This window comes from Chaetodon auriga, chromosome 9 (genome assembly GCF_051107435.1).
Source record: "Chaetodon auriga isolate fChaAug3 chromosome 9, fChaAug3.hap1, whole genome shotgun sequence".
Classification (NCBI taxonomy): domain Eukaryota; kingdom Metazoa; phylum Chordata; class Actinopteri; order Chaetodontiformes; family Chaetodontidae; genus Chaetodon; species Chaetodon auriga.
In genome coordinates, this window is record NC_135082.1 from 23,353,419 (window position 1) to 23,378,985 (window position 25,567).

Below are 25,567 nucleotides of genomic sequence, written 5' to 3' on the forward strand. Positions count from 1 at the left end.
CCTGCACACATGAAAGTTACATTAGCATGTTACATGTATGTTTAGTGAATAAAGTTTGAAGCTAGAAATTTACCACAATGTTATTAATGATTATACGGTAATGTGTTGCTAACAAGTGGAGCCTGCACCGTCAGTATAAAATTTGTCTGAAATTTAACCGTTTTCTGTCTAATTAGTTAGCTTCATCCTCATTCAGTAAATGCTAGCTTTTATATTTTATGACATGTTATGAAATGTTAGTTCTCATAATTACATAATACTGCAAATAATTATGGACTCAAAATAATAAAGATTTACTTCCCAATGTATTATACAATTATAATATTTTTTGGTAAATTTCCACAAAGACACATGTGTTGAAAGATTTTGGACCAGAAGTCTGGTACTGTATAAGCTTTAGGCATTGCTAAAATACATATAGAGTACTACAGTCACCTCTATTTTTTGGTTATTTGCATTATAAAGTCAAATACTACATATGTAAGACGTATTTTCTCCTGCTCCGAAGTATTTGTACTGCTCCTTTAATGAAGATCCCGCCCAGTGAACACGTGACACAACAAGGAAGTTTAATTGTAACGTTCAGTAAACCAAAAGTGCAGCGTTTCTCTTCAGGGAATGATCTTAATTAGATGTCACATGTAGCCGCCTGCGCTGTTGGGCAGTCTGCTGGGACATTACGCAAAGAAGAGGGAATCACATTAGCAGTCCTCTGTCTCGTGGTAATGCTCATGTAACGTTTGGTCAGGACAAAATGTTAATATCGCTCCTGATTTCTGCTTTAACGTCACTGCTTCCACTTGGGCAGACGTCGCTACCTGTCGTTATCAACACCTGGCCATTCAAGAATGCAACGGCAGCAGGTAGGACGTGCGGTGACTGCGTGTTTACACGGAACTGTCAAAAGTTTAAGTCGGGCTGGAGTTCAGTCATGTGATATTAGGGCCAAAATCTGCAGACATGGAAGTAACGCCACCCAAAACCCAGTGGTGGGAGAAGTGCTCACATCCTTTCCTTACTCAACTACAGATAAGAGTCCTGAATGCGTACAAAACCTTACTCAAGAAAAACTGTGTTGGCTGCAAAATTTACTTCATCTATCAAAAGCGAAAGTGCTCGTTGTTGCAGTAAAATGGCCCCTGTCAGTGTTTTATATGTGAGGTTTTAGGATTAATATCGCCAGAGCTACTTTATATTCTGTTGGGTAGTTTTATCTACAGCAATACATCATATTCTTTAAGATCATCATATCTTTGTTGGCTTTGCTGTCCTGGGAGATTGTCTTTTAAAAAGTCATTTTTCCCATGAGAAAAACCAGCTTAGTACATACGACCACACATACATGCTTTTCACTGGACTGAATGCTATGAAACATTTCAGTCTGAAAATAACTGAAGCTGTCAGACAAATGTTGTGGAGTACAAGTATAAAATGTAAACAGTCAAGCAAAGCACAAGTATGTCAAACTTGAACAAGTGCAGTACTTGAGTAAATGCCACCACTGGCAAAAAGAAGTATTTGTTTACATTGTTTTGAACATTAAGTATTATTTCTGCACGTGTCTGTGCGTTAAATAATCACAACAACAGGATCAGTTGCAAGAAATTATGCAATATAGTGCACTGCATGCTGTATTGTACTCTTTCCCTTGTTTAGACCTAAAAACAGTAGTTTGGTCAGCAGATGAACGATTAGTATTAGTGTCACAGCAAAATGGCATTTTCAATCTTTAACAGCCTCTAAAGTGTTTTTTAAAAAGATGTCAAAAAAGAAAAATATTTTTATGCTTGGAAAAATTCTCCCAATGCCGGTTATTGAGCCTCACAATCAAATATACAAACCGTGTACAATTATTTAAGTTTGCAGAGAAGGCAGTACCAGGTGAGCCTTGACATTTGAGAGGGAAGCAGAGGTGGGATATCACCCGTCCTCCTGTTGACAGCCTGATATGATTTGTTATTCTGGGATATCATCTGAAATGCATCTACTTTAAATTCTTAAATAACAGCTACTTGTCAGACAGCCGTGTTGGTTGCAGAGCGGCGGTTGTAGTTTTTGCTTAATATTTTTTTCATCTCATTCCTGATTAGAATTCAGGCGCGTTGTTTGGAGCTGGAAGGATTAGTCCGTCCACAGAAAATTAATTGGCAACTATTTTAATAATGGATTCATTGTTTGAGTCATTCATCAATTAAATATGTCAGCCATTCCCCAGGTCCGGCTTCTCAAACGTGCTTCCCTCCGTCACATGTGACAGTAAATGAGATCTCTTCAGCTTCTGGGCCGTCAGTCAAACAAAAAAAGCAGTTTAAGACGTCTCCTTTGGCTTTGGGAGACTGTGAAGGGCATTTTTCTCTGTTTTCTGTCACTTTATAGACCACATGATTAATCAGCTAATGAAGAAAATGATCAGCAGATTGATGGATACTGAAAATAATTAGCTGCAATCCTGTTTGTTTCTGTCTTAATCTTAACATTTATTAATGGCTGCAAGATTGAACCCACCAATTTTCCATCACCTGAAGAGACAGACAGTGAGAGAGTGTGTATGTGTGTGTGGTGCAGTGCAATCCCTGACAGGCTCCATAACCAGTATTATCAGGATTTCCCCCTCACACTATTATAAAGTACTTTTTTTTGCTGTATACTTGTGGCTCCACACCAGCTTAAGCATACCAGTGTGTAAGATCAGAGTCGTAGATGGGGGAGAGGAAATGGGCAGAACCCACTAGGCTTCATACGTAAGTGCCATTGCCAGGAGTGCCTCCACTCTATTTGATTTCCTCCAGGATGATACATTGGACATGTTCAAATTGAAACTGAAAATATTTCAGCATTGCTTGTGACTTATCTGTCAAGTGGATTTCCACCAGGTGCCCAGCTTAACACGAAAAAATGATAGAGCTGGTGTTCAAAACATCTCAAGCAACACATCAAACCCGCAGGTGATTAAATTCACCTAAAAAATCTCACCATTTGATAGATGGATACCCTTTAATTTATCAGATGTACATCGCCTCTTTTCCCCCAGGTGGGTATGAAAATGAAAAATGTACCCAGCTATCTGTTCTGCGGGTAGATATTTAAAAGTGTGGTCTGTGAGCCACTACTATTGATCCGCCCATGCAGATCTCTTTCCCTTTGGGGGCTTACAGGAGCAGCTGACAATAGCAGGCTAATCTCCTCTTCCATTCTGCTGCATTTTCTAAGTGAAAAAGATTGTAATGCTGAGTCTGATATATATGTATATATATAAAAAAAGGAATTATATCCGGAGACATGAGCACTTACCAAAGATGGCAGAAGAACAGAATTTAGAGATGGGTAATTCAGAAATGATAAGAGGAGGAATTTGTGGTAGTATCCCGCTGAACACAGTGCAATGGTCTGAGAATTTAGTGGCAAGCTGGTGACAGTGCTACCAGTTGGTATTTTGATCCCCCACGGGCACTCGGGGGATCAGTGACCAAATGCTTGTCAGCAGCTCACATTCACCGTTTATGAGGAATCCGTCGTACTGGTCATCAATCTGGACCTTAAACCCATCTGCCCAGATATGTAAAGCAGGCAAGCAGATTTAATTATTTACCCTACACATTTAACAGTTTAAAATCACAATCTCCAAGCGAGCACAGACGAGCCGGGAGATTTATTATTGCTGGACGTTTAAAGGATAAAAATAGATGAATCTTTTGAACCCTAATTCAGCACAGATTTATTGCATATTACACTCAACCCAGGCAATATCTGGTTTGTGCGATCAGGTAATTTAACAGTAGCTGTCACCATTGTTATAAAACAGGACGTTAAAATGTGTCACATTAATGTTTCCTCAGATCAAACTTTCTTCCTCAGCCTGGCTGTCAGTTGGGTTTTTTTTTTTAAGTTAAATCTAGATTTGCAGTGACGTTACCTCTGTCTCCCAGGATGTGGAGAAAACTAATATCATTTGCCTGTCGCACTGTTTACTTCCTCTCCTGGGTATAACGTCTGTTTTGCAGCACATCACTGCCTGGTTGTTTCACTGTGTTTAGCGTGGGGTACCCTGCAGTCCGGTGGATCGGCGCTGGATGCAGTGGAGAGAGGCTGCACCCGCTGTGAAGTGGAGCAGTGTGATGGCAGTGTAGGCTATGGCGGGAGCCCAGATGAGTCTGGAGAGACCACGCTGGACGCCATGATCATGAACGGGTAAGCCATGGAACTCTGCTGTTATTAAAAGCAAAAATAGGAGATGACATAGAAAGATAGATAGAGTACTTTATTGTGCCCCTAAGGGAAATTACAGCAGCAAGTCATACACATAACTTACACTAAGCTGACATGAGGCGGGTCAGGAAAAAAAACAGTTTTAAATGTGCATAAAAACTACCATACTAGATGAAAAAAAAAAAAAAAAAAAATGCAAAAACATTGCTCAAAATACATTTAGAATGACGATAAGATGGAGCTCTCACAGTGCAAAATGAGGGTGAATGTGCAGAGTCCCTCAGAAGATAAGCCTCCTCTGCCTGCACAGAGGGAGTCACTGCACGCCATTATTGCCGTGGTAGGACCGACTTCCTGTAGTGATCCTTTCTACAGCGCCGTTGAAGAAGCCTCCAACCGAAACCACTCTGCTGTGCGATTAGCAGGTCGCGCAGGGGACGTGAAGTGTTGTCCATTATGTTGAGCAGTTTGTGCAACATCCCTCACATAGTAAAAATTATTTGTAATGAGGCATAATAAGGCAGTAAAAATCGGCAGCATGGAAAATGTGCAATGTGTGCAACCTGAAAGCAGCTGTGTAAGACCGTGCGAGCCCACTTTTACTTTGGCAAATCTTGTGTTTTAGCACATTTAGTAGAAGCTTTGAGTGAACAGAGAAACGTTTGTGGCCGTTTTTTCAAATCAGAAATGAAGTATGTTTAATTGAAAATGCCCTAAATCTTGACCAGTCTAATTAGGAACCTGCAGCTGTCAACATATTGTACAAACGTCTTACAATTTGTTCTGGTGTTGCATCTTTAACATTTAACAGCAATAACCGACTGACCTTTCCAGCCAGCCTTTCTTTAATAAAGCACTAATTAAGATTCTCATTAGGATCTGAAAGCATGCCAGTTATTAAGTCCTTGAGTGCAAACATTTACACACTCGGAAGTTATCGTGGGAGGCAAATGTCAGCTCATGACGACAGACAAAGCAGCAAGCTGTTTGTTATTACTCTGTGGTATGTTCCTTCTTCCATTTTGCAGGAAAATTGACTTTTTTTGGTTACATAGTCATGAATACATTGTGGGGAGAAGATAGTCTCCCTCGCAGAATCCAATATAGCCGCATAAGAAATACAGCACCGGCACATTTTGGCTGAACACAGGAATCGAAACACCTGCACAGTTTAATGCAATCCAGAAGAACGGAGCTGCAATGAACACCAGTTCTGTAAAAACTTATAAAGTTACATACAATGTTCAATTTTTGATATCGTGTCTGGGAGAATATGGCAGTTCTAGAGACTTTAGTTTGTTGTGGTGGATAAATATTTGAAGCTCTCTCTCTCTATAATGCAACTCATTACATCACCACCACAAGCTACAGCCTCAAAAAAAGCGAGATTTCAGCCATCTTCACTCCGACACAAACAAAGCTGGACATCGTGTTACAGGTTTAACAGATGCATTTATTACAGGCCGCTTCATAAAATGCATCACAGTGTAAAGAGGGTTTTTATTTTTCTGTGTAATTAGCTAATTCATACATACCAGGCACTGGGGACTGTAGTGTTAGCCTGAGTAGCACTTTATGGGCTTGACTCATTGCACTAATTAGCTGATCTCAACCACAATTTGCAAGAGGTACAAATAATATCTAAACACGGCGACTGAAACAAAATGACACCGCGTTCATCACCGTTGGTCTGATTTGCTTAATCATCTATGTTGTGGAAGCTATTTCTGTTAATCACTGGCCAGCTATTTATCAAGGGGGTGGAGCGGCGGGTGTGTGGGGGAGGGGGTTAGAGGCTTGCACCTGTTGTTGCAGTCTGCACTAGTCACAGCTCTGGTTCGTACAGGAGACAGATTACCTGCTGCCTCTTTAAAGGTGCCCTGTGGAGTTTTCTTGTAAACAAACAAAAGTTATGTTCACATTCAGTGTCGCCTGAACACATCGTGTGCATCCTTGAGGTCTAACAAATGTGACAAATGCATTTCCCTCCTCGTGAAATGTTTGCCTAGACGATTTTTCTTGAAAGTTTGGGACCTGCGTCGGGCTCTTCTCCTTTCTCCTCTCTCCTCTCTCCGTGACCTAGAAATCGATCTTGGGACGCCGTCTTCCTAAAATGTATCTCGAGGGAAGAGGAGCAAGGAGGAGAGTAGAGGCGTCACACACAGCTAGAATATGCAAACATGGTGGGAGCAGGACTAGTGATGCTTCTATATTCATAAGTTGTATTAGTTATTTAAGAAGATCAAACCCACAATCGAACTTTCTGCCCTTCACTGTTTGTGCAGCGCCTGTTGCAGTCAGGACGGTGGGGTACATTTGAAATCAATCTGAGATCATGTCTACAGAGACTGACAATGAAACGCTCAAAGCTATCACATCTATTATAAATCAGTATTATCATAACCTTAATGGCAATAATAACCTGAAGCCAGTAGTATTTGTGTTTGTCTGTGGCATCTGAAAAACAAAATAAGTTTCTACTATTGACTGCTCTGTGTGTGTGTGTGTGTGTGTGTGTAGCCATGTCTTACTCATGTTGCAAGGACATACATTTGTTTACATCGTTACATTGTGGGGACTTGCCTTCCTTATGGGGACAAAATGCAAGTCCCCACAATGCAATGGGTGAAGACTTCGGTCAAGGTTGGATTTAGGGTTTAGGGTCTCCAGGAAATGAATGTATGTCTATGCAATGTCCCCAAAAGTGATGGAAACACAAGTGTGTGAGAGACTGAGTGAGTGTTAAATAAAAAAATGTATGACAGTCATGTCACATTATGCCATGTTGTCAATTAAAAGTGAATATATTTAAGTTGTCATGAGCACTGTTACGCTCATCTGACAGAGATCATAATGCAGCAGGAGGCTCTAACGCACGACGAAGCCGTGCCACGCGTCACAGCTAACGGATGTCGCTGTAAAATGACGGCTCATTGTGTTAAATTGGAAGGAAGGAAAGGAATCAGGGATGTAGAAACAGAGAAAGCTCCACAGGCGACCTTCAAACAGACACCAGTTGTGTCCAGAAAACCAGTGTTTATGTTAAGTTTCTGTGTGTTCTTGGGGAGCAGGGATACGATGGAGGTGGGTGCAGTCGCAGATCTGAGACGAATCAAGAATGCCATTGGAGTAGCGAGAGCTGTGATGGAGCTAACTGACCACACGCTGCTGGTGGGAGAGTCAGGTATGTGCGGATCAATGGCCAAATCATGGTCAGTCCTAAAGGAGCGGTGTGTGAGATTAAAGAGGGGATCTGCTGGTAGATACAGAATATAATGTTTGTTTTCATAAGTGTGCAATCACTTGAAAATAAGTGTTTTTGTTATCTTAGACCGAGCTCTGTATGTGCAGAGGGGCTTGATGCTTGATGTTTCTACAGAAGCCCAGAATGGACAAACCAAACACAGGCTCTAGGAAGCCCTTTTGCTTTTCTCATGGCCATCGCCATCAGCAACCTCACTGCTGGATGCATAAAGTGGCCCTTTTAATATTTTGAAATCCAGTCGCTTATTAAACAACATACTATTATGTTTTATCTGATTTTACTTGGTTTTATGCATTCTGTGTACTATGTTTTTCAACTTTATTATTATTATTCAGTGGGTTTTATTTTCCATCTTATGCATTCTCTTATTCATCCTTATTTTTACTATGACATTAATTATGGCATTCTATCTCTGTTTTTATGCTCATTATGACTTTTTTTTACAGGAAGCACTTGGTGCATGTCATTTCTTTGTTTTAAAGCATTTTGAGCTGCATTCCTCACATGAAAGCCGTTTTACAAATAGAGTTTATATTCTAATTATTATGTAAACCCGGCCAACAGAGATCTTAGTTTTTAAATGCAGTTGAGTACAGTTTGAAACTAAAAAAAAGGAATAAACAGAGACACCTTAATATTTGAATTTGCATTAGTTATGTTGAGCAGACACTTGTCACATCATGGCCAAAGCATTTTGAGGCATTTATGTTCTGTGAGCTTTTTTTTTTTTTTTTCCACAGCACTTGAATAAGCTTTAATCACTCACATCAGCAGTTAGCACTGATTGCCTGCGTCAGAGCTACGTGTGACGCTGTGAACATCAATAGAATGATTGTGTGCCTGGAAAGGAAACATGCGACATGAGAGATCTTTTTGGCTTTTCCGTGAGAGTAACGAGTAAATGAGTTAAGAAGAGGGGCACGCCTCTCTGCAAGCAATCAAAAGGAGAGCGAAGGCCAATGTGGAAACTTTTTTCCCCCACTGTGAAAAGTGTCTTTTACATCTAATAATTTTGCTTACAGGTCAAGAAATCTTAAGAAAAACTTCTTCTTTCCCGGTGAAATTTAATTCAGGAAATCAAATGCTCATCTTTACTGAACCGTCAGTCTTGCGGGAATGGTCAGGTCACTGCTGGTCAGGACGGCGGCCATGTAAGACGCGTCCTCCCTCACAAGTCGAAGCTACAAGCCTAAATGAGATGAGACTGCCTCCGGTTCCTGCTTTTGTTTTTGACCCTTTGTTTTCTTATAACCCAAGGTCAGTGTGGCTCAGAATGTCTAACTTGACCTGAAAGTATTACTTCTCTCTTTATAGCCTCTGTGTTTGCTGAAAACATGGGCTTCGTCGCAGAAGACCTGACTACCAACAAATCTATGAATATTTTCTCACAGTGGCTGAAGGGCAACTGCCAACCTAATTATCGAAAGGTGTGTGTTTTCCTCACTTGTGTTGGCTACGGGCGTGCTGCTTCTGAAAGATTGATATTAAGCGGGGAAATTGACAGGCATACCAAAGTAGTTCACAGAAAGTCAGCTTTTGTGGTAGAGGTGATGCCCTACAGCTCTGGTTTGCTGCTATACTTTAAAACTTCCCCAATAACGCCTCAAAATCTCTAGAATAGGGTTTATTTCTTCCTTTTAAGTCTGTTATCATTCCGGGGAGAGCGTGCAGTGTCCTATTGATCGAATTTATACCAACAGTCGTGTATTGATGGCCACTGAGCAGCTTCACTATGAAACTTTGGAGTGAAATGATTTATTCAAGGTCATCTCGACAGTCGCCGAGGATGAGACAAAGATGACCACTTCTACCATCCCAGTTTTCCCCAAAGCCTTCTTGAATTGTTCACACCAAATCATTGTATTTGTTCAATACATTTGCCAGAAATTGGTCGATTTGGTGAGGATGCACGGGAAAACTGTGGTACAAGACGAAAAACAGATAAGAGAGAGCACATTTACTACAAGTACAATTGGAGGTACATGGACTTTATTATTTCAGTTTTAACCAACTTTATACTTCTATTCCACGACAACCTGGAGTTTAATATTGGACTTTTTAACTGCACTACATTTGTCTGACTGCTTTAGTTACCTTTCAGATTACAACTTCCTGTCCAGTGAAAACCACATATCTCCAAATATGACGATTTAGAATTTGCATTTTTGTGATGAACTGAAGGATGAAGTGTTCCTTTATAGGGTAAGACGAATAAACTATTAAAAATCCTCTTGGATCAAATGTCACAAAGCTGACAACAGGAGAGAAAAGTTGACTTCTTAGACATTTGTGGTTCTCACTGGACAGTAACGCTAAAACCACATGATGATTTTATAGAACATTAATTTACCCAGCAGTATATAAAGTAGTTGGCTCAACCATAAACATCTGCTGCAGTAAAATGCAACACACACATTAATGCAGCAGTGATATTGATCCACAATTTCAGGACATTTTGCTTGTAACACTTAAGGTTTTGAATGCAGGGCTTGTATTTGTAGTGAAGTATATTCAGTGTGGAATCAGTACTTTTATTTAAGCAAAGGATGTGAACACTTTGTCTGCCCCTGGAGAGAACACAGCACTGGTCTCCATACATGTTGGCATTCAGTACATCCATGCATTGTGTAATCCTTGTGGAAGTTTTTCACATTTCTGTAGAATTTCAGATTGTTGCCGAGCTCACCGGAAAACAACTATGTCTGAATTTTTTATAACTAAAGAAACTGTTTTCAAGGGTTTTACCTTCACCTTCAAGAAACAGAATATAACAGACTTTGCTTTCTGAATAATGCACAGCCACTTTAATAAAACAAAGTAGTTGATTCCAACTTTGGTTTATTGATGGCATGACGCCCGACGCTGATACAGGCACGCACCCTATATGAAGACCTTTGTTTTAACATTTACCTTTTATGGCTCCAAGTCCATGTTTGTTACCGTTCAGCCCGAACGACAAATTTGACTTTTTTTTTTTTTTTTTTATTCGCCAAGCATCCCACTGTAACATCAAAGGAGGAGAATTGACTTTTCACACATCCCCGCAGGTCAAGCTGCTAAACTCAGTCAGTCATAAGAGCAGAGAAGACGCCTTGAGGTAGTGACAGGGAAACCCTCTGTCAAACTACACCACACACTAGGTGCAGCAGGCTGTCAGTCTCAGTAAAATATGATTTTTGGCTGCAGCAGGAGTTTAAACTGGGATGTTTTGCTCATATCCGAAGATTTTATAAAGATTCCAAAACTTCATACTCTTCATTAGTAGGAATAGTTTTATTTCATTACATCACAGCCTTGCCTGTGTGCTTTTAGAATAATCAAATTTACGAATAATGGCATGATGCAAAGAGGGATGACATTTTATCTCCTGTCAAAAGAATGTCTTTCCAGATCCTTCCCAGTCCTGTGGACCCTACAAGCCCAGGGCGACACTGAAGCAGAACAAGAGGGCACAGCATGCTAACACTCGCTCCCACGACACCATTGGTAGGGTTTTTTTTTTTGTTATCTGGAATGTGAAGTCAGCCCTCCTCAGGCATTTTTATACAGTTTAGAATTAAGGCACTTGACTGAAGCTAGACGGGGATATGAGACAGAGTTTAGCAGCGTAACATGCCCAAAAGGAACATTAGACAGTAGTGAAGTAGAGGTTAGCAGGGAACAGTTAAGCTTTCAGGCCTTGAATTTGTGTTCCTGTCAAAAGATCAAATCTATAAAAAATTCTCACCTGGCTCCTTTTTAATGTCGTCTGAGCTAGACTTATGTATCGATCAGGGCGTCTGCAGCTGCTAGGAATTTAGTGTTACGCTCACAAAATCCTTCAGCAGGATAAGCACTAACTCAGAGAGGGCTTTAAAGGACTTTGTTAGCTCCTCAGATAAGCTGATGATTGCTGATGTTTCTCTACCGCCTCTTTTGTTTTTGCACCAGGGATGATTGTGCTTGATCAAGACGGTCACGTGGCCGCTGGTACATCCACCAATGGACTAACTCACAAAGTTCCAGGGTACGTGGATGATGTACTGGAGATGTTAAGAAGTGAGCATAAAAACGTGTTGTCAGGACGTTTGTTCTTTGCCTTTGGGAGCATAAAACAAAATCATTTCTACGGTTTTATGACTTCATTTTCATGAGTGTATGGGCGCTTTGGAGAGAGCTTCTTAATAACAAACAACAATAACTGCGTTCTGAGTACTTAAGATTTAGGTTTAAGGATTTCCCCCACTGGTTGAAAAGGTCCCACAGTGCATTGCAATAATAAATAAACGAGATGATGCTGCAGATGTGAGTGTAACAGCACAGAAGCGGTGACTGTTTTATAGATGATAATGAAAACAGAGTTAAAGAGTACATGAAGTATTGGTCTAATGTTTAAGCCCTGGTCTACTGCTGTCCTGCAGGCGAGTCGGGGACTCTCCTATCATTGGAGCAGGGGCCTATGCAGATAGCTCAGCCGGTGGTGCTGCGGCGACTGGAGATGGAGACGTTATGATGCGATTTCTGCCAAGGTACCTCACCCATCCTCCTTTTGTATGTAACAAAAAGCCTATTAAATTAAAAATTCCTTTCCTTGTGGTGTTACCTTGAGTCACAGCATGGAAGAAAATTAGCCATAAAGCCATCAAATAGGACATTTAAAAAGAATCCTACACCTACATGTTTGTCTCAGTAGAATAAAAAAGAATGCCCTAAAGTATTTGAGGGTTTATTTTTCAGTGTGAGCAGATATGGTTCTTCCCTCTGATAACTTCTGATGGATGATTACTTGTAATAGGAAATTATTTTAATATAAATTGTGAACCGTGCAGCATTTAAATGAGACCTGCTGACTGGATCTCAGGTCCTTCGTGCGACCTAACCAGGGTTTATTCTCCGGCCACGTTTTTGAATAATAGGACTGTTACATGGCTTTTTCCTGGACAGAAGAATTGTGTTTCAAAGAATATTGACACCTGTGACACGTGTACATTTTAAACAGCCAATTTCTGGCGCGAGCCTCTTGCTGCAAGTACAACAATAGCATTATAAAGAGTGCAGGCGTGACTACATTGCCCCAAAACTGTCATTTGTACATTCCGCAGAAGAGGCGAGATTTCACTTAAGCTGCTGTTTGTTTCCAGGCTGTGAGAGGAAGCAATCTCAGAAGGGTTTTTTTTTTAAGATTTATTATTTTTCCAGGATAGTTTGGCGAGTACACACACCGCTTTTTTTTTTTGCACTCAGCTTAACATTCAGTCACACACAACCACACCTCAGGGCTGCCTATTTCAATCACAGTTTTCTGAGCCACTTCCTTGAACCGTTGGAGGCTGCATTTTTCGAGAAGACCTTGCTGCCACTGGACTGAAGAATGTTTATCATTCATTCTCCGTGCCCACATTTTTCCCAAGCAGTCCAGGTGCTTTAACTGACATGTGCGGTTGCAAGGCTTCCCGTGGACATCACTGTCAAAATGTAGTGGTAACGCATCATCACCAGCAACGAGCCATTTCAAAAAGGCATCTGTCCTGTCCTGAATTTTAACTTTAACGAGTGCTATGAGCACTGCTGTCCAAAAAGAGGAATTTTACACAAATTTGCTTCCTATCGTGTCTGCTGACATGGGACATCTCCTGTCAGAAGTATTCACTAAGGAATTAGGCGAATGCACATTCGGGCTGGACGCTTTGTCATTTCATTTCATAGCGACTGCCAATATTCGCTCAGGTTCGTGTTTGTGTGTGTGTGTGTGCGCGCGCACCCTAGCAGCTCTTTTTTCTTTCAGTCTGATAAATAAACCCCTAAAATGTCAAGAAAGTAAATATTACATCTATTTTCCTTAATAGGCAGAAAAACACAACCATGTGAATTCAAGTTTCAGTCTTTCACCAAACTAAGACGAGCTAAACTGCCTTTATAACTCATCCTGAGACACACTTCATTCAAACTCGACAGAAGCAAAACAAAACTCACAGACACCGCCTTGGTTAGTCTTACAACAATCTCCAACTCTGGTTTGACCAAAATCAAACATCGGTTCTGGCTCTACGCACTGTATGCCCTCTTTGTGCTACTGGATTAACTTGCTGAACGCACGTCTGTCGCTGAGCAGCGGAACGTTAAAATTAGCAAAATAAATGACGAAAAACACAACCGGTGATGTACTCAATGCCAGTATATTCATCCAGTCACGCAGGCTTACTACACATTTCACACTTTAAGATCCCACACATGTCAATTTCAGGAAATTGCAAAGTGTTGCTCATTGTTTTATACATTTGACCTCAGGTTAATGGAGTTAATGGCAGCTATGTTATCCGTGAAGAGCAAGTTATTTGCTTTGCAGTGATGGTAAATTACTCACACTTGTGAACACTTAAAATGTAGTGTCACAACTTTCTCGCATGTCATGGAGGGAGGGTGGGAATACTGCGTTTTTTAGTCAGATTTAATCACTGTTTCTTGACACTGAGATGTGTTTGCATCAGATTTATCCCACGCCTTAATCACACGCACATCCCCATCATCATCCTGGTTGGTGGCCCTGAGAGCACTCCTTAGCTCGCCTCATGTGTGCTTCATGTAATCCTGCCAACAGTTACTTGGCCGTGGAGCTGATGAGGACGGGGGCCGATCCCTCTGCAGCCTGCAAGACGGCCATTTCCAGAATCAAGAGGCATTACTCAGAATTCTTCGGAGCCATCATCTGTGCTAACACAACAGGCCATTATGGTGAGTGTTAAGGTTCACAGCTGCCTTTGTTATGCCAAAGCCACACAACTTGCACACACACAGGGAGATGCTGACAAGCAGATGTGCACGCACAGACATATTGATAAGGACGGTCTATTTGCAGTTTCTATGAGTAATTCTGATGTGCTGAAAAGCATGTTTAACTTCCATAATAATGTTTTGAACAAAATCTTTTGTAAATTAGGCCTGAGCAGATAAAATATCCTTATGTACAATAAAACCGGTTGCTGTAATCTTTACTGCTTCTATTTAAATGGTCATCATTAGAATGTAATTAGAATTGAAAATATTAAATATTATTATTACTGAGTTGCTTGTAGAATAAAACAGGCCTCAATCCAAAATCAAAAACCTTTAACCAAAAGTAATCTAGACTTCGAATTACATATATACAATTAGCCAGTTTCTCTCTATGGCCTTGTTACTGTAATGCCATCAACAACATTTAACAATCTTTTTTGGGGCCATTTAACGTCAGACTTGATATAATTATTTGAATTTGCTAAGGAGACCAGTGCTCAGCATACTGCACAGCCGTCAAAGGGTTTGAGATTAGAAGAGCAAAGATTTAGATTAACAGTAAATTTGTCAACGGAATTTTAACTGTACAGAAAACAGCCCACTTTCACTGAAGTTACATTAAAGTGTTTTCTGGTCTAAAGTTTGATATCCAGTCTCCACCGGAACCCCAGCACAGCCTGTTCTACCTGGTAATTGCTTTGTTCTCATGACAACAGTGTGGCAGCTTAAGTGCCATGCCATTTCTCCCACGTCTGTCAGAAAAGTCAAGAAGGTGCCCCGTGGAGTCTTCTTGTAAACAGACCAAAGTTTGGTTTACATTCGTTGTTACTCACCAAAGTGCACTGTGTGTGTCGTGGAGGTCTAACAGACGTGTTTGATTGCATTTCCTTCTTCACAAAACATCTGCAAAGCTGAATTTTCAGGTATTTTGAAGCCTAAATTGTTTGCTTGCATTTTCAGTCACTTGCGATCTTATTCACTGCATTTGTTTACACACTGCTGCATATCCTGGAGAGTTACTGCCACCTGTAGCTCAGTCGAATTAGAGAGAATGCGTGTGCAGCAAGACAAATGAACTAGGGGTTGGCTCATAAAAAATGATTCATAGTGCTACGAACAGTCTGAAACTCCTCAGGTTACCTTTAAGAAAACCCTTTCAACAACCTGTATTTGAATGTTATGAGTTTTAGTTGTCACTTCCACTCACTGCCTGCTTTACACAGTGTGTATGAGTAATTGCATCAGAACATAATGCAGACATTGTAGATGAACAGGTGTAATAAAGTGCATTTGAATGGCAGATCTTTATACAGATCACATTTTAATACCAGCACTGAATGGGGCCTGATGCAAAGGTTTGACCTGTAACGTTTTGCTCTCTGAAGGTGCGGCCTGTAACAAAGTCCCTGGCTTCCCCCAGTTCCACTACATGGTATCAAACTCAGAGTCGGACACGCCGCTCCTGAAATCTGTCGACTGCTTTTAAAAGGTGTATGACTGTGTGCACCTCTTATACACATCAGTGCATTAATACTGTGTTTTTATGCTGATGATTTTGGTTTTAATTCAGAAATAAAGTGTAATTAAAAACCCATATGTTACTGGACATTTTAATTGTTGCTGTTTTGAGTTTAGATTATCACATTTTCTTGTGACAGCTTTGAAACATATCTTTAAAACATGGACAGTGATATGACAGGATATAAATAAAATGCAAATAGACATTTGATTATGTGCAATATTTTTGTACAAACAAGTGGTACGACCTGAAAGTCACATGGCTGAAAGACATTCTCCATTAAATGTATGATTCAGTGCAATGTGCATTTATCATGAGGATAATGAGTCTAGGGTCCCGTTCTGTTTTGATTTATATATGTGAACATATAGGAAAGTAATGCACTGCAAAAACACATTAACAACCAGGGAGGATGGACACCCCTGGTCCATTGTCTGCCCACTGGAAAAAGTCACACTGTTTACCCTTTTGAGAGCTGCAGGTGTAGAAATTCCGACCGTTGTTGGGTCCGAGTTTCAGAACCGTCCTCATTAAACAGCGTTTCCCGTGGTGACAAGAAGGGAAGTGCAAATCGGCCCACTGCAACACAGAAAATAAGGTTTTATTAACTTACAAACGAGATTCCAAAAATGTTGCTTAAAACAGAAATTAAACAGAATGTGATAACTTGCTAATCCCTTTTCATGTATACTCAATTGAAAACAGTACAAAGACAATATATTTAACATTTTACCTCATCAGCTTCATTGATTTTTGTAAATATCTGCTTATTGTGAAGTTAATGCAGCAACACTATTCAAACACATTGGGACAAGAGCAACAAAAAACAGGGAAAGTTGTGGAATGCCCCAAAAACTTCAGGCATTTACAGTTGATGCTGAAAATACGACAATGTTTAAAACAAAAGGATAAAACTAATGATACTATAAAAAAGAATTAAGGAACTTTTCAGGCTACACAATGCCATAGAGGTAGGAGATCATTTTCACCTCGAAGAAGTTACATTTAGTCTCTCTGGGAAGCGAGCAGGCGTAGAACTGTCGGCCCTTATTCTCCCCCTCCTTGTGGACCACTCTGAGGACAGCTGGACGACGATGGGATGCACAACATGGAGCACTGGGACTGGAAGAAATGGAGGAGCTGCGGCTTGTCACATCTATTTTGCGTGTACTGACAGAGCCGAAGAAACAGTCTTATTAGTTTGAAATAAATTGAAAATAAAACACAAGTATACCTGTCACATCAACCCTTATTAGTGAGCAAACAACCTCTCTTCACCCGTGTGTGGTGATGTGTGTTGGTAACAGTCACATCTGCATGGTATCCTACTATGGCTATTCATCAATCTGAGCTTTTTTAACAATGCTGCATTAAAAATTCCACAGTCAGATGCTTTTTTATCCCACTTATCTCCATGAAGTTGCAAAAAACTTCTCTTATTATAAACTTATTCATGAATAGCCAAGCGAGTGATTCACTCACCATGAGTTGGGGGTTCCATTTTGAGCATTGTTACTGAGAAAGGGGCTGTGATCAATTCTCATTTTCTTGGATGGGTGACTGTAGGAGGCCAGTGATTCCCCATTGGAGAGCTCGGCACTTTGCCTCTGCCAGCCACCAGAGGCATAATTGGGGCTTGTTGTCCCTTGGCAGACACTGTATTTATATAAACCTCGCTCTGCCGCCAAGGAATTCAAATGACTGCCGGCTGGGGAGAGCGGGGAGTTTACAGGCTTTGGCTTCTTGCTCAAGTCAGAGAAAACAAGGGTGGAAGTCCCAAATGCAGACCTCCAGTTGACTTTGAGCTCCTCTTGCGGCTTCTTGAAGGCAGTGCAGGGGTATTTAATCAAATCAGTAGTGAAGGGTGATGCTTCAGCGCTAATGTCGTCTTTGTGGGCTGTGGAGATGGAGCCAGAGTGAGAAAACTCATTTCATGTTCAGCAGCTGCAGCTTATTCTGATGCACTGGCTGCTCTCATAAAATGCAGCTTGTTGTTAGCTTTAAGTGGTTAGCTTGCCATAAAATTTACCAGTAAGCACCAGACTGCTGCACTGTGTCGTCAAATAAAATGCCAAACAATCTGTCGTGCTGAAGATGCCCTCATGCAAAATTCTGTGAAATGAGCCCCTATATAATACAACTTTGAAAATAAGTGCATGTTTTCAGTAATGGTGAACTACAATGTCTGACATAAGGGTCATTAACTCAGAGCTGTGAATAAGTGTTACTGTTCCATCTCTCAAAAACTACCATTAGTGTACAGTACCATTGAGCAAGGCACTTAACCCCCAGCTGTTTTAATGGAGCAGCTCAGTGGTCAACAGTAAAAGATGAGACTACAAATGCAAATCATGATGATACTGAAAAAGAACGTGCGCTTTATCATCGTTTCCAGGAGAAATACATGTCCATCATTCATTTCCACAGATTTTAAAGGACAAAAAATGCAGGCGTACATTTAGAGATTGACTGGACTCGTGTTTATTCCCATTTTCACGGTTCAGAACAGCACCATTAAAACTCAGGCACTGTGAAATGTAAGTCTATAGTTTAATTTAGGGGGGGATTGTTTGTTTTTTTTTGACACTGATAAAAAGAAAAAGACAATTAAATGTCTAAGTAGAAAAATATCTCTACAAAGCAATTTCAACTAATTTCAAATCTAAAATACTTTGAAAGGTACCACAAATGTATCCAGATGCCTGAAAATGCAGGTTTCTATCCTGTCCAAATTGTGTTTTGTTTGGAATGAGAACATTATGGAAACCAACTGCAGGATTCAAAGCCAAAATGTAACGCTGACATATGTTCGTCAGAAACGTACCCATGCTTGTAAAGTGAAAACTGAACAGTGAGCAAACTGTAGACGTGAGTGATTCTCATACAGCTGTTCAAACAGCTATCATTAAAAAAATGTGATTCATTTTACATTTGGGAGCATAATCCTTAAAAAATAACAACTATGAAGTACAAGAAATACAAAGCAAACCATTCAGCTGCGGTTTGGTGGTTCCAACAGAGAGATCGCAAGGACATTTCTTTCAAACACTAGTTCACTGCTGCCGTAATTTATCTCAAGATAGTCCGAGAAAAATGGCCAACTGAGAAACACGCTCATTACTCGCACAGCAGCACGCGCACACAGACACAGACACACACACACACACACACACACACACACACACACACACACACACACACACACACACACACACACACACACACACTGACACACACAACTACTGAGCCAGCCTGCTTGACTGCAGTGTCTCTTCAACAGCTTGCTGTTTGGTGCCTTGCTCAGAAGTACTTAATCGCCGATGGTACATGGGATCGTTCATCTAAAGAGCAAAGCTGCAGCTACTATTATTTTATCTCTTGCTAACAAGGACATTCTGACGCCCCATTAAATTCAGTGACTGTAAAAAACATTTCACTCACCCTCAGGTCTTGGAGTGAGGCATGCATCACAGGCTTTTGCTGCCGGCTGGTTGATGAGTGTGCAGAGCTGACAGGCCCAGTCTTCTTCCTCCTTCTTAGCCACATTACTACTGGTTCTCTCATTATAGGCCCAGCCAATCAGGCTGTTTCTGACTGGGAGCTTACTGGATAACGGAAACACAAGAGTGAAAACGGTAATGAACTTTTGTTGCTGAAACACTTTTACTAATTAATGAAACGTGCACTGAAGCTGAAATAATGTTACTGTGTAAAAACAGAACTGGGGTTCTGCTTGTGCACACTAGGGTTGCAAAATTAATCTGTTCAAGGTGGAAACTTTGCATGGGAATTAACAGGAATTTATGGGAAATAACAGAAATAAACTGGAAATATGGGGGTTATTTGCTCAGGCTGTATTTGCCACGTCAAAGCAGAAAGTAGAAACAAGCCTGATTTAATTAAACAAGTTGACTCATTTAACATTGTATTGAACTTTTGTTGAACAAATGGCAATAAACAAACAAATTGAGCAAAATGCCCAAAATTCCTGAGCTTAACTCCCTTTGGAAAATTTGCAGAAAAAACATCCATTCAGGGAAATCTGACAAAATTGCTGTTTTATTTCATTACTTTACAGTTTATGCTTTAAGATGAGGAATACTTTCAGAATCATTTTCAAAGTGAGCACACATAACATAAATTTCCTTAATTACTTATATTACAAGCAATTAGTCCTTGGAACTGCAAGTGCCAAATGAGCAATAAATATGAATTATTCAGCTGCTATTATTGTAACCCGATTATAGAAAATACAGGAAAAGAGAAAACTTTAACTAGACAAACATTTGCAGTTCAAGCAGGGGCTGAAGATATGCAGTGTGTTTCATATAATTGCTCTAAGCATACACGTTAGCGCTCTGACATGAAGCTCCACTATGTTTGACAAGAAGGCAAATCTGCACTGCCAACAGTCATGGAGGAGGAAAGTAGCAATGGCTCTCAGGAAACTTTCCTCACAGATTGCTTTATCAGCTGTGTAATGCATTGTAAGGGCTTTAGGCTCTAACCCCTCGCAAAGCTTTGCTCAAACACAACCCAGGAGGTGTTGAGCCTGTGCCCTGTCTGGCAAACACAGCCTTATATGCGCATTAATTTTCCCCCATAACACTTCCCACTCCCTGCCAAGCCCATCTGCCTGCAAAGATGGCCTCTATAAATTTGAACGTATTATCTAAAAGGCTTTGGAACTTTCTGCAAAGAAAAATGACACCTAGCTGTTCCATGTTGCTTTTTGGTATTAGTACGTCTTCTCATTTTTACTTGCATGATTTTCTTTTTTATTCGTACTGTGCGAGCATGGTTGGAGGGAGCCTAAGAATTTAACTGCCATTGACTGCTTCACTTCAATAAAGAACTTGATGTGTTAAAATCTATTTTTATGTCTAAAATCTATTAAGAAGAATCAAAAGCCTACAAAAATGTTTAATCCTACACTGGAACAATTCTTAAAAAGCATCTACACTAAATGTAATGTAAGCCAAACTATAAATATCTACATTTAGTGGAGTAGAATTGTGATGCACAGTAATTCTTCCCTTTACTAGAAAAGGAGCAAAGTAAAAAGTGTTGTTTTAGGCTTTCATCAAACTTCAGGTACTGGGAACGTTATTGGTATTAAACATTTCTGAGCTACTGCCAAACCAAACTTGAAACAGTCCTGACAAGAATTCAAGATCTTCTCAGTCAAAGTGCCAAATGTCTATGAGGAGTTTTACCTGATATCAACCTTGCTGGGATCTCCTTTCTGACAGCGCTCGCAGAAGTAAGTCATCCTGCCGTTGTCTCCAAGACGACAGACTGTGATGACATGAAAGCACTGGCCGCACTGGGGACGCTTGTAGACTTTGTAATGTTTGTAGAGAGGAGAGCCAGATCTGCGACACTGATCGAGATGAGGAAGGCAAACACGAGTGAATAAAAAGATGTGGATGAAGAGGACAAGTAAAAACATTCACCTTTCCTTACTTGTCTATTATGCATGAACAGGAATATTTGTTTTGTCTATTCTCTAGGCAGCGGAGCATTGACTTTTGCTCTCCTTCCTCAGCAATGCAGGATTTTAAGTTAATTCATTACTGGAAATCAGTCTAAATGAGGTGTCAGCAAAATGACCCACAAATACAAGCCAGGACTGCTTGATTATGGCAAACATCATAATCACAATTACTTTGCTCAATATTAAGATCATAATGATTTCACACAATTACTCACTGACTTTGGAAACATCACACATTCACTGGACTTTAACAAAATGTCTTTTTAACACTGGATTTCCTCAAAATTTAAATATTATTCGCCTAAAAAACAAAAGAATCAATGTCATAAATACAGCAGCATCATGGGCTTCACCGTGCACCGAGTTTTCTCTTAGTCATTCAGTCCTGAACGTGCTTGACGACCGGCCACACAATGTCAGCTCTGGGCACGTTATGCACACAGTCATCACTGTAGAGAGCCGATGTATTTGCTGCAAGCTGTCACCTGTGTGGGCTCTCTTCTACCTTATTTGAACAAGGTTTTGGAACTGCCACAGTGCATAAAGACCGTCCCTGCCTGCTGCTCTCCCAACATAAGTTAACTGTGTGTGAGTGTGTGTGTGCTCTTGCTGTGCGCATCTGTGTGCCATATCATATCTTCCTGTCAAAACTTGAATTGGTTTTGCCGTTCTTGTTGACCAAAGGCTCTCTTTCCATCATCCTGGCTGAGAGTTAGTTTGGACTTTTAAGGAGGGGCAAAAGCACACTGCTGTAAAAGAAAGGGGTGCGCTGGACTTAAAACACAAGACAAAACAAGAGCATCTTTAAGAAATGGAATGCGGCCCAAGAATCGTTTTATCTCAATGATCTTGTTTTCGTAATCGCTGGAAGCCCAAATTGTAATTGAAAGCAAAATTTGATTAATCGCCCAGCCCTGGTACATGGACATACAAATCTAGGAGTGCCACCAAAGCTATTTTAAATAAACATGTTTTTGATATTGATGTACAAGCATGTAACCTTGTAAAACAGGAGAGTGAAATCACGCGTCATCTTCACCAAGTGGTGGATCTGCTCGTCTGTCAGCTGCTGAACCTAAGAAAGGAGCAGCACAGTTAGTTACAGTTCACAGCCAGGGAGTGAATAAACCATATTTGTATAGCTCTTCATTTCAAAACAGAGACGAAGGGCGCTTCACAGTCAGCAAATCAATAATACAAGCAAATAAACAATAAAAATCCCTGACATGAATGAAAAACTGGATTTAAAATGATGCAGTGGAGAAAAATGACATACAACGTACACCCAACACTCGCAGCCCAGGCAGCAAGGACCTGACTGGTGCAAACAGTGTAAAAGAGGACCTAAAGCACACAAACACACACCACTTGTAGCTCTTTCAAGACACCTAGGGGCTCGATAATGGAGGAGAGGCTCATAAAGATTCAGTGGTCCCAAAAGAAGGGGCCAAAAGTCCTAGATTAATGTTTTGGTCCAGTGTGCTATATTCTTATACCCCATCTAATACTTTCTAAGGAGAGCAGAGCAGAGCCCCCGGTAATAGCTGAGTAATAGAAGTATTCATGCTGCAAAGTGTCTCTCACTGGCAGTGAATAGGTCACTCTAAAATCACATTTTTCTTCTATAGTTTTCTTAATGAAAATATTCCCTAAGAGCAATGTGAAGCATTGGATTTTTCACATTTCATGTGATGTGATTTTCATATAAGAAATAGAAAGTAGCTGAGTGGTGTTATGTAATATATAATATATTATAAATCAGAGGGAAACCCCTATTTGACTCTCAATGCAGACAAAAACCTTCATAAAAATAAATGAAAAACATTTCCAAAGTATGCTGAGGGGAAGGCATATATGTGCCGCAATGCGCTTGTTTGTCTTTTGTCTGTTTCACCCTCCTCATTGCAGTGTATCGCTCCATAAAACAAGGGCTTAAACTTTTTCTGTGAGAGTTGTCTTGCATTTTTACCCCCTTTTTTGTTCCTGTGCTGAACACAATCCATCATCTTTTCCATACCTTCACGGCTGGGTGGAGGCCCGAGTCAAACAGTGCTTCGTTTTTAATGATGTTGCCGACTCCCGGCATGACGGCCTGGTCTAGGAGAACGTCACAGAGCATCCTGCTAGTTTGGCTCTTCACTGCCTCCTCAGAGCGGGAGAAGCTGAACTTGGGGGAGCACACATCCTGACTCTCCATAGCCCTCATCCTTTGCTCACAGTCCTCTGTCAACCTGCAAGCACACAATTTTATAGAACTGGAAGAACTGAGAAAATATATGGCTGTTGCCACAAGGTCAACTAGTGCATTCTTGAAATTATACATTTCAAAATTGTTTTTGTTATATATATTCTATTTCAGTTTGTTTGTTATGAGATAGGACAGCATAGGTGAAATTTTCAGAGAGTAGAAATAAGTGTCTGTCTGGCTACTGAACAGTACATCAGGACCTTTCAGTCAAGGAACAGGACAAATGTCAAGCCAGAAAGACTGTGTTTTTCATGGAACAATAGCCACTGTCTTCAGACACAGCCTAATGTAGGACATACTCACTGAATGAGACTCATACCCCAAGGTGAACTTCTGTCACCTCAATCTATCTGGGCTATGCTGGTGTCCCGGTTACCTTATTTCCACAGTGCTGTCAAAGAAGCACACAATGTCGTTACTCAGGTGGATTTCCAGTGCTGGTATGGAGCCAGTCCTATCCTTCCTCTCAGCAGGGTTTATACGCATTGATCCATTCATACCAAAGTGGACTCTAAAAGGATGTGAGCATGAAAGAAAGAAGCAAAGAAAAGACAAATTTAAAGATACTATGTCTGAATTTATATAAGACTTGACAGACAAAGGACAGAAAGGTGGCTTGGTGGTTGGAGACTCCATTGTGTAATAGAAATGTCACAGGGTCCAACTTAGCAATAGCTCGTGTGTGTCTATCAAAAGCTGCATGAGCTGCTGAGGTACTCTCACACAAGGCACTAATGTTCCTACCAGCTGCTCACACCAATACAGCTATATATGCATGAATCAACCAGTCTTATAATGAGGACTGATTGATTTGTTATTATTTAATGATTAACTTTAATTCTAAATTTGGTTACAATTAGGATTGGGCTATATGAAGATATACATACAACTATGTACGGCAAAAGAAAGCATAAGTTTGTTAGCTGTTTAAAATTATAGATGTATGACACGGTTTTACTGTTGCAGTCATGCCATTAATATCTCTAGCTGTATTTGACCATTGTGTTCAATGACTGAATTTTGACCATACAATATTTCTGCATTTTCTCCATTAATGTACCAAGTTATTTTAATGGGTATTTAAATGATTAGATCAGCCAAAAACAGATAGTCCTGTGTAGTTAGTTTATTCATAACCAGTTTCTCAATTGAGTTTCCACATAAGGTACTTCGTATCTACTGTCTACATATCGAAATACAGATTTATCTATTATTGGCCTGCCCTTCTTACAGTCATCCAGGATGGAAAGAGTGAACAATTCATTCTGTTTTTCTGGCTTTTTCCCAATCTGCTCCTCCAAAATACAAACGCACACATCTGACTTTGGTCTTTTTTATGTAAACGATCTTCTAATGTCACAAAAGCTGACGGGTCACAGATTTTGGTACACCAGAACGACAGCTATCAAAATGAGGGCCCTATGTAACGTCAGCTTAAATGTGATGAAGACACTGCGTTTGGTGACAACATTCATAGTAAAACATATGACTAAGTACGACAGAAAACGTAGCAGTTCCAGTATATCTTTAATTCCCACTAACATAATATCACGGGTAACAGAATTTGGCGTAACCTTAACCCCCGTTAGCATTAGCATTAGCTAAAATAGGAGTTACCTGAAGATACAGTGACTGCAAATGTTGGCTGCCTGGCTGTACAGTCTACATTACCTCAACGCTCTTACACCAAAGTACAGGAAGAGCTCCTTTCCCAGAGTTTCAACACCGGTGTACTGGCAACCACAAAGGCTGTGGAAGGCATTTCTCCCGGAGTCGTTTTTCTGTAAAGAAACGGTAAACAAACCGTGGTAAACAAACACTGGTTAGCATGTAGCCGCAGCCGGTTACGTTAGCTTGACGATAACATGCTGCGCAGAATAACAACATTACATACCGCCGAAGTTATCAAACTGCCTCTGATTTCTTTTAATTTCTGTCCTTTCTGGACCTTCGAACGGATTTTCTCTCCGTTTAATGTGCAGCCTGGACCTTCAACCATGGTGTAATGTAGACTTTGAAGGAAGTCCCTCTACTAGCTAAAACAGTTTGTTGTCGTCTCGATTACCCGCCACACAGTTT

General features: G+C 40.5%; 2 protein-coding genes across 3 annotated transcripts; one reads left to right on the top strand and one right to left on the bottom strand.

The window, feature by feature from the left end:
* Positions 1-553: 553 nt before the first annotated feature.
* Positions 554-15,830, top strand: aga (aspartylglucosaminidase). Its single transcript, XM_076739402.1, has 9 exons — positions 554-863; positions 4,035-4,188; positions 7,278-7,390; positions 8,786-8,898; positions 10,849-10,957; positions 11,402-11,477; positions 11,872-11,979; positions 14,049-14,182; positions 15,610-15,830. The coding sequence occupies exons 1-9, from the start codon at positions 755-757 to the stop codon at positions 15,708-15,710; spliced, it is 1,017 nt and encodes a 338-aa protein (XP_076595517.1). The 5' UTR covers positions 554-754; the 3' UTR covers positions 15,711-15,830.
* Positions 15,820-25,567, bottom strand: neil3 (nei-like DNA glycosylase 3). Of its 2 annotated transcripts, none has more exons than XM_076739400.1 (10): positions 25,383-25,567; positions 25,160-25,269; positions 23,865-23,999; positions 23,258-23,471; positions 22,241-22,315; positions 20,960-21,126; positions 19,185-19,348; positions 17,226-17,640; positions 16,733-16,913; positions 15,820-16,322 (listed from the first exon to the last, which is right to left on the bottom strand). In XM_076739400.1, the coding sequence occupies exons 1-10, from the start codon at positions 25,485-25,487 to the stop codon at positions 16,140-16,142; spliced, it is 1,749 nt and encodes a 582-aa protein (XP_076595515.1). In that variant the 5' UTR covers positions 25,488-25,567; the 3' UTR covers positions 15,820-16,139. The 2 variants fall into 2 exon arrangements, with proteins under 2 accessions (XP_076595515.1, XP_076595516.1); XM_076739401.1 differs by having other exon boundaries at positions 16,010-16,322; positions 16,733-16,865; positions 25,383-25,544.

Bases quoted from the DNA above. Each gene is read 5' to 3' on its own strand.
- aga (XM_076739402.1), top strand. From the start codon at position 755: ATGTTAATATCGCTCCTGATTTCTGCTTTAACGTCACTGCTTCCACTT. The intron at 4,189-7,277 runs GTAAGCCATGGA...CTTGGGGAGCAG, and splicing joins GACGCCATGATCATGAACGG to GGATACGATGGAGGTGGGTG. The intron at 10,958-11,401 runs GTAGGGTTTTTT...TTTTTGCACCAG, and splicing joins TCGCTCCCACGACACCATTG to GGATGATTGTGCTTGATCAA.
- neil3 (XM_076739400.1), bottom strand. From the start codon at position 25,487: ATGGTTGAAGGTCCAGGCTGCACATTAAACGGAGAGAAAATCCGTTCG. The intron at 25,270-25,382 runs GTATGTAATGTT...GTTTCTTTACAG, and splicing joins GCAGTTTGATAACTTCGGCG to AAAAACGACTCCGGGAGAAA. The intron at 17,641-19,184 runs GTGAGTGAAATG...CCATCTCCACAG, and splicing joins CCTCACTCCAAGACCTGAGG to CCCACAAAGACGACATTAGC.